Source organism: Bufo bufo, chromosome 4 (assembly GCF_905171765.1).
Source record: "Bufo bufo chromosome 4, aBufBuf1.1, whole genome shotgun sequence".
Lineage (NCBI taxonomy): Eukaryota > Metazoa > Chordata > Amphibia > Anura > Bufonidae > Bufo > Bufo bufo.
Genome location: NC_053392.1, coordinates 632,134,015 through 632,151,505, shown reverse-complemented (window position 1 = coordinate 632,151,505; position 17,491 = coordinate 632,134,015). Strand labels below are relative to the sequence as shown.

The window sequence follows — 17,491 nt, the reverse complement described above, 5'->3', positions numbered from 1 at the left end:
CAGGTCGTGCTCTATATGGCGGTATATAACAGTACAGGTCGTGCACTATATGGCGGTATATAACAGTACAGGTCGTGCACTATATGGCGGTATATAACAGTACAGGTCGTGCACTATATGGCGGTATATAACAGTACAGGTCGTGCTCTATATGGCGGTATATAACAGTACAGGTTGTGCTCTATATGGCGGTATATAACAGTACAGGTCGTGCTCTATATGGCGGTATATAACAGTGCAGGTCGTGCTCTATATGGCGGTATATAACAGTACAGGTTGTGCACTATATGGCGGTATATAACAGTACAGGTCGTGCTCTATATGGCGGTATATAACAGTGCAGGTCGTGCTCTATATGGCGGTATATAACAGTACAGGTCGTGCACTATATGGCGGTATATAACAGTACAGGTCGTGCACTATATGGCGGTATATAACAGTACAGGTCGTGCTCTATATGGCGGTATATAACAGTACAGGTCGTGCTCTATATGGCGGTATATAACAGTACAGGTTGTGCACTATATGGCGGTATTTCACCCCTTCACTACCGGTCTGTTTCGGCCTCCGCTCCTGGCTGCCGCCAACACCGAATCACGTGACCTGTCGGCAGGTAAAGGCGGGCAGAGGGCGGGTCCGACGTGACGTCAGTCTCTGCGCTTCGTAGCCATAGTAACCGGCTGTCAGGGAGACTGTACACATGCCGGCTGCTCGGCTCTTCATGATGGCGGACTCTGCCCCATTACCCGCTCTTCAGAGGAATGCGGCCGGTGACCGGAGGAGGATGCGGAGGATCATCACGGAGGACTACAGCTGGTCCCTGGCCACCGTCCCCCCGCTCAGCGGCCTCTGCCTGCGGCACATCGTCCGCAACTTCCAGGGTAACTTCTGTCTGCGGGTGACGAGCGATGTGTCCAGGGGTGATGTGCTCCGTGTCCGGGGGTGACGTGCTCCGTGTCCGGGGGTGATGTGCTCCGTGTCCGGGGGGGTGACGTGCTCCGTGTCCGGGGGGGGTGACGTGCTCCGTGTCCGCGTGTCCGGGGGGGGTGACGTGCTCCGTGTCCGGGGGGGTGACGTGCTCCGTGTCCGGGGGGGGGTGACGTGCTCCGTGTCCGGGGGGGTGACGTGCTCCGTGTCCGGGGGGGTGACGTGCTCCGTGTCCGGGGGGGTGACGTGCTCCGTGTCCGGGGGGGTGACGTGCTCCGTGTCCGGGGGGGTGACGTGCTCCGTGTCCGGGGGGGTGACGTGCTCCGTGTCCGGGGGGGTGACGTGCTCGGCGTCCGGGGGGTGACATGCTCGGCGTCCGGGGGGGGTGGTGACGTGCTCCGCGTCCGGGGGTGACTTTCGCTGTCCGTGGGTGAAGTGCGCCGCGTCCAGGGGTGACGTGCGCCGTGTCCGGGGTTGACGTGCGCTGTCTGTGGGCGACGTGCGCCGTGTCCGGGGGTGACGTGCGCTGTCTGTGGGAGACGTGCGCTGTCTGTGGGCGACGTGCGCCGTGTCCGGGGGTGACGTGCGCTGTCTGTGGGAGACGTGCGCTGTCTGTGGGAGACGTGCGCTGTCTGTGGGAGACGTGCGCTGTCTGTGGGAGACGTGCGCTGTCTGTGGGAGACGTGCGCTGTCTGTGGGAGACGTGCGCTGTATGTGGGTGACGTGCGCTGTCTGTGGGTGACGTGCGCTGTCTGTGGGAGACGTGCGCTGTATGTGGGAGACGTGCGCTGTATGTGGGAGACGTGCGCTGTATGTGGGTGACGTGCGCTGTCTGTGGGCGACGTGCGCCGCGTCCGGGGGTGACGTGCGCCGTGTCCGGGGGTGACGTGCGCTGTATGTGGGAGACGTGCGCTGTCTGTGGGTGACGTGCGCTGTCTGTGGGTGACGTGCGCCGTGTCCGGGGGTGACGTGCGCTGTATGTGGGAGACGTGCGCTGTCTGTGGGTGACGTGCGCCGTGTCCGGGGGTGACGTGCGCCGTGTCCGGGTGAGACGTGCGCTGTATGTGGGAGACGTGCGCTGTCTGTGGGTGACGTGCGCCGTGTCCGGGGGTGACGTGCGCTGTCTGTGGGTGACGTGCGCCGTGTCCGGGGGTGACGTGCGCTGTCTGTGGGTGACGTGCGCCGTGTCCGGGGGTGACGTGCGCTGTCTGTGGGAGACGTGCGCTGTCTGTGGGAGACGTGCGCTGTCTGTGGGTGACGTGCGCCGTGTCCGGGGGTGACGTGCGCCGTGTCCGGGGGTGACGTGCGCCGTGTCCGGGGGTGACGTGCGCCGTGTCCGGGGGTGACGTGCGCCGTGTCCGGGGGAGACGTGCGCTGTATGTGGGAGACGTGCGCTGTCTGTGGGTGACGTGCGCCGTGTCCGGGGGTGACGTGCGCTGTCTGTGGGCGACGTGCGCCGCGTCCGGGGGTGACGTGCGGTGGTGCATCGGCGGGGTCCGGGGGAAAGTAGGGGGCTGCAGTCTGTGGGGGAATAACTGTTCCATGTTGTCGGCAGACCACCCGATCCTGGAGAAGCTGCTTCCCCAGCACAGGGCCAAGGTCCTGGACAGCCTGTCCACCGCGCTGCCCCTGCCCGTGACCGCCAACCTGATCAGCCATGAGGATTACTGGAGGCGCTGCTGCGCCGAGCGCTGGCCGACCTGCGACATCTCCCACTACGGCCTGAGCTGGAAGAGACTGTTCTTTGAGAGACACCTGCAGAACCTGGTGGAACTCTTCATCCCGGACCTGACGGACACCGGACCCATCTGTGACGCGGCAGAACTCAGCAAGAACTACATCCGGCGCCTGGAGATCCAGCAGCTGCTGCCGCCGGTGAGGGTGGAGGTCAGGGGGGAGGACGAGGCTGATGACCTCTCTGACTCGGGCAGCGATGCCGCTGGGGACCTGCCGTCCATGGACCACTTCGACCTGAGCCTTATTGCCGATTCCCTGCGTGACCTGGAGGAGCTGCGCCTGGTCTACGGGGTCAGAGGTTGCGGCATGAACTTTGAGTGGAACCTTTTCAGGTTCACCGATCGGGATTGTGCGTCGCTCGCCAACACCCTCCGGACATTCGAGAAGCTGAAGGTAACTGAGCGGGGAACCGCATGTGTCACATCCACCATTGTTATTAGCACCCTTCACAGCTGAGCGTTTGTTACAATGTGTCCAGACCAGACAGCGCTGTACTCTGCTGGCAGTTTGTTCCAGTGTATCAGTCTGGAGTCCCGGCTGTGAACCTCTCACCTCCATGAGGTTCTCCTCACCCGTCCCACCGTTGGTCGTCTCAGAAGATGTCCTGAAGAAGATGGGGGTCCGGTTATTGGAAGGGTCGGCTTGATTTGGTCTTTTGCATTAGATCATGTCATTTGTAATTGTCACCAGTGAGTCCCCAATACATGACAGGCGGCCCCCCAGAGATAAGTAATGTGACGATACCCATGTGTTATCAGGGGGTCCGGGGCTCCCCAAAGACTCTGTTCATTTCTCTCTTCGAAGGTCTTCAGGCTCCACCGGAGTAAGGTTGATGACGACAAGGTCCGTGTTCTGATAAGAAGTCTTCTCGACCACCCGTCCCTGGTTCACCTCGACCTCTCCCACAACCAGATCTCCGACCAAGGTGCCCGTGCCGTTGGGAAGCTGCTCAACCGAAGCCAACTCCAGATCCTGGACCTGTGCAACAACAACATCCGGGCACAGGGGGCACAAGCCATCGCTCATGCCCTCGCCACAAACGGCACCCTCCAGATCCTGAATCTACGCCTTAACCACATAGGGGACGAGGGTGGTCGGGCTGTGTGCAACGCTCTGCTACAGAACACCAGCCTGCAGCGGCTTCACATAGGGAGCAATGAGCTGTCTGAACCCACAGCCACCGCCCTCGCACAGGTCCTCTCTCAGAACGCAACCCTAAGGAGCACCAACATCTCCAGCAACCGCATCGGCCAGGTATGCTACTCCCAATAACCGATAAGACGATGACTGTGGAGGTCTCTCTAGATGTGAAGCCCCCGCTACTCACAGGACAGATCTCCATATAACACAGAATAACTGGTCTATGTCATGTGATCTGCCTTGTGCCCTTGTATGTCATGTGATCTTTGTCCTCACAAGTTATTCCTCATTGTATGTCATGTGATCTTTGTCCTCTCAGGTCATTTGTCCTTGTGTGTCATGTGATCTGCCTCATCCCTGGTCATTTGTCCTTGTGTGTCATGTGATCTTTGTCCTCCCAGGTCATGTGTCCTTTTCTGTCATGTGATCTGCCTCCTCTCAGGTCATTAGTCCTTGTGTGTCATGTGATCTGCCTCCTCCCAGATCATTTGTCCTTGTGTGTCATGTGATCTGCCTCCTCCCAGGTCATTTGTCCTTGTGTGTCATGTGATCTGCCTCCTCCCAGATCATTTGTCCTTGTGTGTCATGTGATCTGCCTCCTCCCAGGTCATGTGCCCTTGTGTGTCATGTGATCTGCCTCCTCCCTGGTTATGTGTGCTAGTAGTAAACGAAAATGACCGGCACTCACACTTGGTAGCTTGCAAAGTATTTCTTTATTGCCACATATCTGTGACTCGTTTCGGCACAACCTGTGCCTTTGTCAGTTGAACACTGTTTGACAAAGACACAGGTTGTGCCGAAACACGTCACAGATATGTGGTAATAAATACATACTTTGCAAGCTACCAAGTGTGAGTGCCGCTGCTTTTCGTTTACTACTATATGGGACGCCCGCCCTAGCACACGTGCGCCACCGACTTCACTCACAGTGCCGACTGACTCAGGTTGCATACTTTATTGGTTATGTGCGCTTCGTCATGTGACCTGCGTCCCCTCCGGTCATGTGCGCTTCGTCATGTGATCTGGGTCCTCCCCGGTCATGTGTGCTTCGTCATGTGACCTGCGTCCCCCCCGGTCATGTGTGCTTCGTCATGTGATCTGCGTCCTCCCCGGTCATGTGCGCTTCGTCATGTGATCTGCGTCCCCCCCGGTCATGTGCGCTTCGTCATGTGATCTGCGTCCCCCCCGGTCATGTGCGCTTCGTCATGTGATCTGGGTCCTCCCCGGTCATGTGCGCTTCGTCATGTGATCTGGGTCCTCCCCGGTCATGTGCGCTTCGTCATGTGATCTGCGTCCTCCCCGGTCATGTGCGCTTCGTCATGTGATCTGCGTCCTCCCCGGTCATGTGCGCTTCGTCATGTGATCTGCGTCCTCCCCGGTCATGTGCGCTTCGTCGTGTGATCTGGGTCCTCCCCGGTCATGTGCGCTTCGTCGTGTGATCTGCGTCCTCCCCGGTCATGTGCGCTTCGTCGTGTGATCTGCGTCCTCCCCGGTCATGTGCGCTTCGTCATGTGATCTGCGTCCCCCCCGGTCATGTGCGCTTCATCATGTGATCTGGGTCCCCCCCGGTCATGTGCGCTTCGTCATGTGATCTGGGTCCTCCCCGGTCATGTGCGCTTCGTCATGTGATCTGCGTCCTCCCCGGTCATGTGCGCTTCGTCATGTGATCTGGGTCCTCCCCGGTCATGTGCGCTTCGTCATGTGATCTGGGTCCTCCCCGGTCATGTGCGCTTCGTCATGTGATCTGCGTCCTCCCCGGTCATGTGCGCTTCGTCATGTGATCTGGGTCCTCCCCGGTCACATGTTCTTCTTCACATGTCTTGTCCACAGGATGGCGGGAAGCAGCTTCTGGAAGGGATGTCTGAGAACAGGACGATGTTGGAGTTTGATCTTCGTCTGACCGATGTGGGGCAGGAGAACGAGTTCTACATAAATCAGATTCTGCGTGCTAATCAGGAGCGGGCCTGGGCCCAGCGGAAGCAGCTGTCCACGTCAGGGCTGGATCGGTAAGCTGGAGATCCTGGACCCTGGATCCCGATCATCACCCTCCCCATCCGTGTCTGTACAATAAATGCTGTTGTCATACATTGTTTACCTGACCGTGTGGTCCGCACCTAGCCGGGACTGGGAGCACTGGGGGAGACACGGGCACATGGGTGTCAGCCTCCAGCCCATGTTTACTTCATGGGTGTCATGGCCAACCCATCACAGGACATAAGAAAACAAGGGATGTCTATATTTTCCACTTTCCAGGTCTGAGGGTGCCCAGCCGAAGCAAGAAAAGCGTGGCGTGTGTGCTACTGAGCGTATGTTAGGGGGTTGTGTACCTCCTGCCCAACAGCTGTGTACCTCCTGTAAACCTACCGCCAATGACTACCACCTCTACACCTCCTGTAAACCTACCGCCAATGACTACCACCTCTACACCTCCTGTAAACCTACCGCCAATGACTACCACCTCTACACCTCCTGTAAACCTACCCCCAATGACTACCACCTCTACACCTCCTGTAAACCTACCCCCAATGACTACCACCTCTACACCTCCTGTAAACCTACCGCCAATGACTACCACCTCTACACCTCCTGTAAACCTACCGCCAATGACTACCACCTCCTGTAAACCTACCCCCAATGACTACCACCTCTACACCTCCTGTAAACCTACCGCCAATGACTACCACCTCTATACCTCCTGTAAACCTACCGCCAATGACTACCACCTCTACACCTCCTGTAAACCTACCGCCAATGACTACCACCTCTACACCTCCTGTAAACCTACCGCCAATGACTACCACCTCTACACCTCCTGTAAACCTACCCCCAATGACTACCACCTCTACACCTCCTGTAAACCTACCGCCAATGACTACCACCTTTACACCTCCTGTATACCTACCGCCAATGACTACCACCTTTACACCTCCTGTATACCTACCGCCAATGACTACCACCTTTACACCTCCTGTATACCTACCACCAATGACTACCACCTCTACACCTTCTGTATACCTACCGCCAATGACTTACACCTCCTGTATACCTACCGCCAATGACTACCACCTTTACACCTCCTGTATACCTACCGCCAATGACTACCACCTCTACACCTCCTGTATACCTACCGCCAATGACTTACACCTCCTGTATACCTACCGCCAATGACTACCACCTCTACACCTCCTGTATACCTACCGCCAATGACTTACACCTCCTGTATACCTACCGCCAATGACTACCACCTTTACACCTCCTGTATACCTACCGCCAATGACTACCACCTCTACACCTCCTGTATACCTACCGCCAATGACTTACACCTCCTGTATACCTACCGCCAATGACTACCACCTCTACACCTCCTGTATACCTATCGCCAATGACTACCACCTCTACACCTCCTGTATATCTACCACCTCTACACCTCCTGTATACCTACCTCCAATGACTTACACCTCCTGTATACCTACCTCCAATGACTACCACCTCTAAACCTCCTGTATATCTACCACCTCTACACCTCCTGTATACCTACCGCCAATGACTACCACCTCTACACCTCCTGTATACCTACCGCCAATGACTACCACCTCTACACCTCCTGTATACCTACCGCCAATGACTACCACCTCTACACCTCCTGTATACCTACCTCCAATGACTTACACCTCCTGTATACCTACCTCCAATGACTACCACCTCTACACCTCCTGTATATCTACCACCTCTACACCTCCTGTATACCTACCACCAATGACTACTATCTGTACATCTCCTGTATACCTCCTGCACACTACCGCCTGTGACCACCACCTATTCATACCCAGCACACTACTGTCTGTGAACACCACATGTTTACGACAAAGCCTCAGCTTCTGCACCCCAGCTTTCTGTATCCAGCCGCTCCAACCACCTGTACATTCACATCTTCTGAGCTTTCTCTGTACTATGTAATACCCCTTCCTCTCTGGTTACCTCAGATGAACAGATGCTAACTATTCCTGTTATACCTCCTGTCTTCCAGATAACCCAAGACCATGTGTACAGGCTGCCTGAAGTAAACCCTGCGTTTCCTATCTGCCTGTAGTATCTCTTTCCTCTCTATGTCCGCCTGTAGTATCTCCTGCCTCTCTATGTCCGCCTGTAGTATCTCTTTCCTCTGTATGTCTGCCTGTAGTATCTCCTGCCTCTCTATGACCGCCTGTAGTATCTCTTTCCTCTCTATGTCTGCCTGTAGTATCTCCTGCCTCTCTATGACCGCCTGTAGTATCTCTTTCCTCTCTCTGCCCGCTTGTAGTATCTCTTTCCTCTCTCTGTCTGCCTGTAGTATCTCCTGCCTCTCTGTCTGCCTGTAGTATCTCCTGCCTCTCTATGACCGCCTGTAGTATCTCTTTCCTCTCTGTGTCCGCCTGTAGTATCTCCTGCCTCTCTATGTCCGCCTGTAGTATCTCTTTCCTCTCTATGACCGCCTGTAGTATCTCTTTCCTCTCTATGTCCGCCTGTAGTATCTCCTGCCTCTCTATGACCGCCTGTAGTATCTCTTTCCTCTCTGTGTCTGCCTGTAGTATCTCCTGCCTCTCTATGACCGCCTGTAGTATCTCCTGCCTCTCTATGTCCGCCTGTAGTATCTCCTGCCTCTATGTCCGCCTGTAGTATCTCCTGCCTCTCTATGTCCGCCTGTAGTATCTCCTGCCTCTCTATGTCCGCCTGTAGTATCTCTTTCCTCTCTATGTCTGCCTGTAGTATCTCCTGCCTCTATGTCCGCCTGTAGTATCTCTTTCCTCTCTATGTCCGCCTGTAGTATCTCTTTCCTCTCTATGTCTGCCTGTAGTATCTCCTGCCTCTATGTCCGCCTGTAGTATCTCTTTCCTCTCTATGTCCGCCTGTAGTATCTCCTGCCTCTCTATGTCCGCCTGTAGTATCTCCTGCCTCTATGTCCGCCTGTAGTATCTCCTGCCTCTCTATGTCCGCCTGTAGTATCTCTTTCCTCTCTATGTCTGCCTGTAGTATCGCCTGCCTCTCTGTGTCTGCCTGTAGAGGCTCATGCGTTTCAGTCCTCCTGTTGTATTTCCTAGCACCCCTGAAACATTCTGCTCTGGATCTTGTGCTTGAATCATGTATAGAACAGGCCCTCATTTCCCGTCCTGACCCTGCAGCAGTAATGATATGTATAACAGTCTGCAGTCTGGCTGTATTTTTTGAGATACAACCTTTGGTACACATTTTCTGAAGGATGATTATAATCTCCCATCTGCTCATATGCTAATGAGTCACAAGGGGCTGACATTAAGAAGAAACGATAGTGGAGCTCCTCACTATGAGCCGCCATTACTGCAGCCGGTGAATGTGGCCCTGGGTGGGACTATGGGACTGGACTTTCACTGGAATTATAATTATTCTTAATAAATGAGGTATTATCCTTCGCGCAGGAAGGACATAAAAAGATTGTACTCCGAGTGTATGACCCCTTCAAACCATCATGTGTCTACGTACAAAGCCCCAACATCCAGAAACAGCTGAATGAAAATGTCCCTCTGCCGTCGGACATACAGGGGCCCCATCTGTGTGCCGGACCTGTCCTGAGAAGTGTCACCATAGCCCGAAATAGCTTCTATTGGACCAAGTTTCAGGATCTGAGAGGGGGTCACCAAATATAACTAATGTGGACTGTCTGTAACCAAATGTACCAATGTGGACTGTCTGTAACCAAATGTACCAATGTGGACTGTCTGTAACCGAATGTAACGATAAGGACTGTCTGTAACCGAATGTAACAATAAGGACTGTCTAACTGAATGTAACAATAAGGACTGAATGTAACAATGTGGACTGTCTGTAACCGAATGTAACAATAAGGACTGTCTAACTGAATGTAACAATAAGGACTGTCTAACTGAATGTAACAATAAGGACTGTCTAACCGAATGTAACGATAAGGACTGTCTGTAACCGAATGTAACGATAAGGACTGTCTGTAACCGAATGTAACGATAAGGACTGTCTGTAACCGAATGTAACAATAAGGACTGTCTGTAATCGAGTGTAACAATAAGGACTGTCTGTAACCAAATGTAGCAATAAGGACTGTCTAACTGAATGTAACAATAAGGACTGTCTAACTGAATGTAACGATAAGGACTGTCTAACTGAATGTACCGATAGGCATAGTCGCCAGTTGTGACTTCAATTATTTCCCCATTGAGAAAACCAATGTAGAAGAAATTGCAGATATATGTAAATTCTTGCCATGGTTGGAATTGATCCGATTACAGTTATGGAGGGTTCCCCTTTATGTCCGTACCCCCTGTACACACAGCAGCAGATTGAGGGGTCTCCAGCTGCCCACAGACACATAAGTGTCGGTTGATATGTACAGCCCTGATGAATCCTGGGGCCTGAAGTGCACGTGATATGTGAATGCACTACAGCCTTGGTGAACATGTCACATACATGTGCATTACATGTGTGTCACATCCAGACCTCAGGAGAAACATGTCATGCAATAAAAGCTCATTGTAGAGAGATGAGCCTATACTTGTGTATATACAACCTGAAGATCTCCATGCTGAATATACGTAGAGCGGATGCGTCCTCCGTACAGTGGACGTATATATTTATGTAATGGAAAAATAAGAGAAAAGTGAGGGTGAAGAGTCCATCGTCATCCCACCGGCGGCAGACCTCGCATGGTCCATTTTATCATCCGGGAGTGTGACTGCTCTGCCGTGGGCCCTCCACCAGCCGTGAGAGATGATCTGCAGATGAATGGACAATGTTCATTGCTGCTGGACTATTGCCTAATTGTTTGCTACTGAATGTGAAGTACTTAGTCCTGTACTGGTCCACTTGGTACCTGATGCCCCTTCCAGGCTTGTATTAAAGATCAGGATCAACAGTTACTGGATTCTCCAGCGTTTTGGTCACATCTGTCCGTTTTTGCTGCCCAGTCCCATTTGGACATTGTTCTGGATGGCTATGGCTCAATCCACATCTAGGTCTCCGCATAAAAATGTGCTCAGAAGTAGTTGTGTCACAGCTTGGCTACATTACAGTCTGTCAGACCCGCGAGCTGAAGCCTCCTCTGAAAAGATTGTCTACAGATATGTCTACTAGGGTGCTCCATCGATGTAAAGACCTGATAGTATTCATGAGTTTCCAGCGGTGTTGTGTTTTTGCGTGCTGCTGGGCTGCCCTTGATTATCACGTGAAACATCTCCACTGCTGTGGTGACGCCACAGAAATCTCCTGGATTTGGGAACACACCATCACAGTGATGTTTCTACACAAGAGCCGTTACGATGGAGACGTCGGTGGTCGTGGTTTGTGCAGCCTTCATTACGATGGACGATGAGGATGGGGAAGTAGAGAGCATCCTGGTATGGGGGAGGTTCTTCCTCCTCCACAGTCACTTGGCTGGACAGCCGTGTCTGTTCTGTGGGACAACCCTGCTCATTGAGGCTTTCACTGCGGCTCTGCCACAGACAACTCCGGCGGGACCCATATAATCGCCCCAGAGAGAAGCGACTGCTGCTGAAGGGGATCCTGGGACTGCCATTACAGATACTGAGAGCGCTACGGGAAAAGATGGAGGAGCTGCTCATGGTGCGATGGCAACGCTCGCAGTTCTGGCGATAACCTCGAGTGTACCGGCAGGCTGTGTAACTTGAAGAAATGCCCACTAGATCCATCAGAACCGCTTCAGAGTAGCTGGGCACCAGTTGCTGATTGGAGCGTATGTGCCACTCCAGCTCTGTACTGTCGATGGTGTTAACACGTGGCATTCTCCTACATATGGTTCGATCATCGCCGGTGTCACCGGTGTAAAGTCAAAGCCTCCCCGGTCATGTGCGCTTCCTCATGTGATCTGCGTCCTCCCCGGTCACATGTTCTTCTTCGCATGTCTTGTCCACAGGATGGCGGGAAGCAACTTCTGGAAGGCATGTCTGAGAACAGGACGATGTTGGAGTTTAATCTTCGTCTGACCGATGTGGGGCAGGAGAACGAGTTCTACATGAATCAGGTTCTGCGTGCTAATCAGGAGCGGGCCCGGGCCCAGCGGAAGCAGCTGTCCACGTCAGGGCTGGATCGGTAAGCTGGAGATCCTGGACCCTGGATCCCGATCATCACCCTCCCCATCCGTGTCTGTACAATAAATGCTGTTGTCATACATTGTTTACCTGACCGTGTGGTCCGCACCTAGCCGGGACTGGGAGCACTGGGGGAGACACGGGCACATGGGTGTCAGCCTCCAGCCCATGTTTACTTCATGGGTGTCATGGCCAACCCATCACAGGACATAAGAAAACAAGGGATGTCTATATTTTCCACTTTCCAGGTCTGAGGGTCTCGCGCTAGGAGGGGGTCGTCTGTGGAAGGTTTCCCGTTAAGCTTGGCGCTGTGACAGGTGCGGAGTCCGCACAGTATTATGAAGACACCAGAACCCGACATGAAAGTGTCCGTGATCCGTCTGTGACTTTATTACACAGATGTCATGTACAATCTTCAATATTGCAGCCAAAAGGCAACATTGTGGTAAAAGCTATATACAGAGATACCTCATAATAACAAAAGACATAAAAAACCTCCACAAAACAGGTTGTAAAAGTGGATGTGCAGATACCGCGGCCGCTGGGGCGCCCAGGGGGGTGGGGTGATTGATGATGAGATTATTGCCACGAAGGCCAGGGATGCCACCGTACTGCCACCTCCACGTGGAAACACTTCTGGTCTGACTGTAACATCAAGTGTCATCACTACACAGAATGTCTGACGCTGCTTCATCCTCATGAAGTATTTCTGATGGGGGCATCGAAGGGCGGCCTGGAACGCACCGCTAAAGCCTGTGTACCGGCCGTGACTGTACCCAGCCGAAGCAAGAAAAGCATGGCGTGCGTGCTACTGAGCGTATGTTAGGGGGTTGTGTACCTCCTGCCCAACAGCTGTGTACCTCCTGTAAACCTACCGCCAATGACTACCACCTCTACACCTCCTGTATACCTACCGCCAATGGCTACCACCTCTACACCTCCTGTATACCTACCGCCAATGACTACCACCTCTACACCTCCTGTATACCTACCGCCAGACTACCACCTCTACACCTCCTGTATACCTACCCCCAATGGCTACCACCTCTACACCTCCTGTATACCTACCGCCAATGACTACCACCTCTACACCTCCTGTAAACCTACCGCCAATGACTACCACCTCTACACCTCCTGTATACCTACCACCAATGACTACCACCTCTACACCTCCTGTATACCTACCTCCAATGACTACCACCTCTACACCTCCTGTATACCTACCGCCAGACTACCACCTCTACACCTCCTGTATACCTACCCCCAATGACTACCACCTCTACACCTCCTGTATACCTACCGCCAATGACTACCACCTCTACACCTCCTGTATACCTACCGCCAATGACTACCACCTCTACACCTCCTGTATACCTACCTCCAATGACTTACACCTCCTGTATACCTACCTCCAATGACTACCACCTCTACACCTCCTGTATATCTACCACCTCTACACCTCCTGTATACCTACCACCAATAACTACTATCTGTACATCTCCTGTATACCTCCTGCACACTACCGCCTGTGACCACCACCTATTCATACCCAGCACACTACTGTCTGTGAACACCACATGTTTACGACAAAGCCTCAGCTTCTGCACCCCAGCTTTCTGTATCCAGCCGCTGCAACCACCTGTACTTTCACATCTTCTGAGCTTTCTCTGTACTATGTAATACCCCTTCCTCTCTGGTTACCTCAGATGAACAGATGCTAACTATTCCTGTTATACCTCCTGTCTTCCAGATAACCCAAGACAATGTGTACAGGCTGCCTGAAGTAAACCCTGCCTTTCCTGTCTGCCTGTAGTATCTCCTGCCTCTCTATGTCCGTCTGTAGTATCTCTTTCCTCTCTCTGCCCGCCTGTAGGATCTCCTGCATCTCTATGTCCGCCTGTAGTATCTCTTTCCTCTCTCTGCCCGCCTGTAGTATCTCCTGCCTCTCTGTCTGCCTGTAGTATCACCTGCCTCTCTATGTCCGCCTGTAGTATCTCTTTCCTCTCTGTGTCCGCCTGTAGTATCTCCTGCCTCTCTATGTCCGCCTGTAGTATCTTTCCTCTCTATGTACGCCTGTAGTATCTCTTTCCTCTCTATGTCCGCCTGTAGTATCACCTACCTCTGTATGTCTGCCTGTAGTATCTCCTGCCTCTCTGTCTGCCTGTAGTATCTCTTTCCTCTCTATGTCCGCCTGTAGTATGTCTTTCCTCTGTATGTCTGCCTGTAGTATCTCCTGCCTCTCTATGACCGCCTGTAGTATCTCTTTCCTCTCTATGTCCGCCTGTAGTATCTCTTTCCTCTGTATGTCTGCCTGTAGTATCTCCTGCCTCTCTATGACCGCCTGTAGTATCTCTTTCCTCTCTGTGTCTGCCTGTAGTATCTCCTGCCTCTGTATGTCTGGATGTAGTATCTCCTGCCTCTGTATGTCTGCCTGCCTGTAGTATCTCTTTCCTCTCTATGTCCGCCTGTAGTATCTCCTGCCTCTGTATGTCTGCCTTGTATATCTCCTGCCTCTCTATGTCTGCCTGTAGTATCTCTTTCCTCTCTATGTCCGCCTGTAGTATCTCCTACCTCTCTATGTCTGCCTTGTATATCTCCTGCCTCTCTATGTCTGCCTGTAGTATCTCTTTCCTCTGTATGTCTGCCTGTAGTATCTCTTTCCTCTCTGTGTCCGCCTGTAGAGGCTCATGCGTTTCAGTCCTCCTGTTGTATTTCCTAGCACCCCTGAAATATCCTGCTCTGGATCTTGTGCTTGAATCATGTATAGAACAGGCCCTCATTTCCCGTCCTGACCCTGCTGCAGTAATGATATGTATAACAGTCTGCAGTCTGGCTGTATATTTTGAGATACAACCTTTGGTACACATTTTCTGAAGGATGATTATAATCTCCCATCTGCTCATATGCTAATGAGTCACAAGGGGCTGACATTAAGAAGAAACGATAGTGGAGCTCCTCGCTATGAGCCGCCATTACTGCAGCCGGTGAATGTGGCCCTGGGTGGGACTATGGGACTGGACTTTCACTGGAATTATAATTATTCTTAATAAATGAGGTATTATCCTTCGCGCAGGAAGGACATAAAAAGATTGTACTCCGAGTGTATGACCCCTTCAAACCATCATGTGTCTATGTACAAAGCCCCAACATCCAGAAACAATGTCCCCATAAAGAGCTGAATTAAAATGTCCCTCTGCCGTCGGACATACAGGGGCCCCATCTGTGTGCCGGACCTGTCCTGAGAAGTGTCACCATAGCCCGAAATAGCTTCTATTGGACCAAGTTTCAGGATCTGAGAGGGGGTCACCAAATATAACTAATGTGGACTGTCTGTAACCGAATGTAATGATAAGGACTGTCTGTAACCGAATGTACCAATGTGGACTGTCTGTAACCGAATGTAATGATAAGGACTGTCTGTAACCGAATGTAACAATGTGGACTGTCTGTAACCAAATGTAACAATGTGGACTGTCTGTAACCGAATGTAACAATGTGGACTGTCTGTAACTGAATGTAACAATAAGGACTGTCTGTAACCGAATGTAACAATAAGGACTGTCTAACTGAATGTAACAATAAGGACTGTCTGTAACTGAATGTAACAATAAGGACTGTCTGTAACCGAATGTAACAATAAGGACTGTCTGTAACTGAATGTAACAATAAGGACTGTCTGTAACCGAATGTAACGATAAGGACTGTCTGTAACCGAATGTAACAATAAGGACTGTCTGTAACCGAATGTAACAATAAGGACTGTCTAACTGAATGTAACAATAAGGACTGTCTGTAACCGAATGTAACAATAAGGACAGTCTGTAACCGAATGTAACAATAAGGACTGTCTGTAACTGAATGTAACAATAAGGACTGTCTGTAACCGAATGTAACGATAAGGACTGTCTGTAACCGAATGTAACAATAAGGACTGTCTGTAACCGAATGTAACAATAAGGACTGTCTGTAACCGAATGTAACAATAAGGACTGTCTGTAACCGAATGTAACAATAAGGACTGTCTGTAACCGAATGTAACAATAAGGACTGTCTGTAACCGAATGTAACAATAAGGACTGTCTGTAACCAAATGTACCAATGTGGACTGTCTGTAACCAAATGTAACAATAAGGACTGTCTGTAACCGAATGTACCAATGTGGACTGTCTGTAACCGAATGTAATGATAAGGACTGTCTGTAACCGAATGTAACAATGTGGACTGTCTGTAACCAAATGTAACAATGTGGACTGTCTGTAACCGAATGTAACAATGTGGACTGTCTGTAACTGAATGTAACAATAAGGACTGTCTGTAACCGAATGTAACAATAAGGACTGTCTAACTGAATGTAACAATAAGGACTGTCTGTAACTGAATGTAACAATAAGGACTGTCTGTAACCGAATGTAACAATAAGGACTGTCTGTAACTGAATGTAACAATAAGGACTGTCTGTAACCGAATGTAACGATAAGGACTGTCTGTAACCGAATGTAACAATAAGGACTGTCTGTAACCGAATGTAACAATAAGGACTGTCTAACTGAATGTAACAATAAGGACTGTCTGTAACCGAATGTAACAATAAGGACAGTCTGTAACCGAATGTAACAATAAGGACTGTCTGTAACTGAATGTAACAATAAGGACTGTCTGTAACCGAATGTAACGATAAGGACTGTCTGTAACCGAATGTAACAATAAGGACTGTCTGTAACCGAATGTAACAATAAGGACTGTCTGTAACCGAATGTAACAATAAGGACTGTCTGTAACCGAATGTAACAATAAGGACTGTCTGTAACCGAATGTAACAATAAGGACTGTCTGTAACCGAATGTAACAATAAGGACTGTCTGTAACCAAATGTACCAATGTGGACTGTCTGTAACCAAATGTAACAATAAGGACTGTCTGTAACCAAATGTACCAATGTGGACTGTCTGTAACCAAATGTAACAATAAGGACTGTCTGTAACCAAATGTAACAATGTGGACTGTCTGTAACCGAATGTAACAATGTGGACTGTCTGTAACCAAATGTAACAATGTGGACTGTCTGTAACCGAATGTAACAATGTGGACTGTCTGTAACTGAATGTAACAATGTGGACTGTCTGTAACCGAATGTAACAATAAGGACTGTCTAACCGAATGTAACAATGTGGACTGTCTGTAACCGAATGTAACAATAAGGACTGTCTGTAACCGAATGTAACAATAAGGACTGTCTAACCGAATGTAACAATGTGGACTGTCTGTAACCGAATGTAACAATAAGGACTGTCTAACTGAATGTAACAATAAGGACTGTCTGTAACCGAATGTAACAATGTGGACTGTCTGTAACCGAATGTAACAATGTGGACTGTCTGTAACTGAATGTAACAATAAGGACTGTCTAACCGAATGTAACAATGTGGACTGTCTGTAACCGAATGTAACAATAAGGACTGTCTGTAACCGAATGTAACAATAAGGACTGTCTAACCGAATGTAACAATGTGGACTGTCTGTAACCGAATGTAACAATAAGGACTGTCTAACTGAATGTAACAATAAGGACTGTCTGTAACCGAATGTAACAATAAGGA

The 17,491-nt window shown here is 50.9% G+C and overlaps 1 protein-coding gene and 1 long non-coding RNA gene across 2 annotated transcripts; one reads left to right on the top strand and one right to left on the bottom strand.

Annotated features, from left to right (window-relative positions):
* Positions 1-708: 708 nt before the first annotated feature.
* On the top strand, positions 709-6,045 carry TCTE1 (t-complex-associated-testis-expressed 1). The gene is made up of 4 exons (XM_040430839.1): positions 709-881; positions 2,483-3,057; positions 3,469-3,918; positions 5,635-6,045. The coding sequence occupies exons 1-4, from the start codon at positions 722-724 to the stop codon at positions 5,812-5,814; spliced, it is 1,365 nt and encodes a 454-aa protein (XP_040286773.1). The 5' UTR covers positions 709-721; the 3' UTR covers positions 5,815-6,045.
* Positions 6,046-6,750: 705 nt separating this feature from the next.
* Positions 6,751-13,069, bottom strand: LOC120999833. The gene is made up of 3 exons (XR_005778656.1): positions 12,937-13,069; positions 7,320-7,459; positions 6,751-7,223 (listed from the first exon to the last, which is right to left on the bottom strand). It is a non-coding gene; the product is annotated as an uncharacterized LOC120999833 (long non-coding RNA).
* Between the last annotated feature and the right edge of the window lie 4,422 nt (positions 13,070-17,491).

Excerpts from the sequence above, each read along its gene's own strand:
- TCTE1 (XM_040430839.1), top strand. The coding sequence starts at position 722 with ATGATGGCGGACTCTGCCCCATTACCCGCTCTTCAGAGGAATGCGGCC. Across the intron at positions 3,058-3,468 it reads GGACATTCGAGAAGCTGAAG|GTCTTCAGGCTCCACCGGAG; the intron begins GTAACTGAGCGG and ends CTCTCTTCGAAG. Across the intron at positions 3,919-5,634 it reads CCAGCAACCGCATCGGCCAG|GATGGCGGGAAGCAGCTTCT; the intron begins GTATGCTACTCC and ends TCTTGTCCACAG.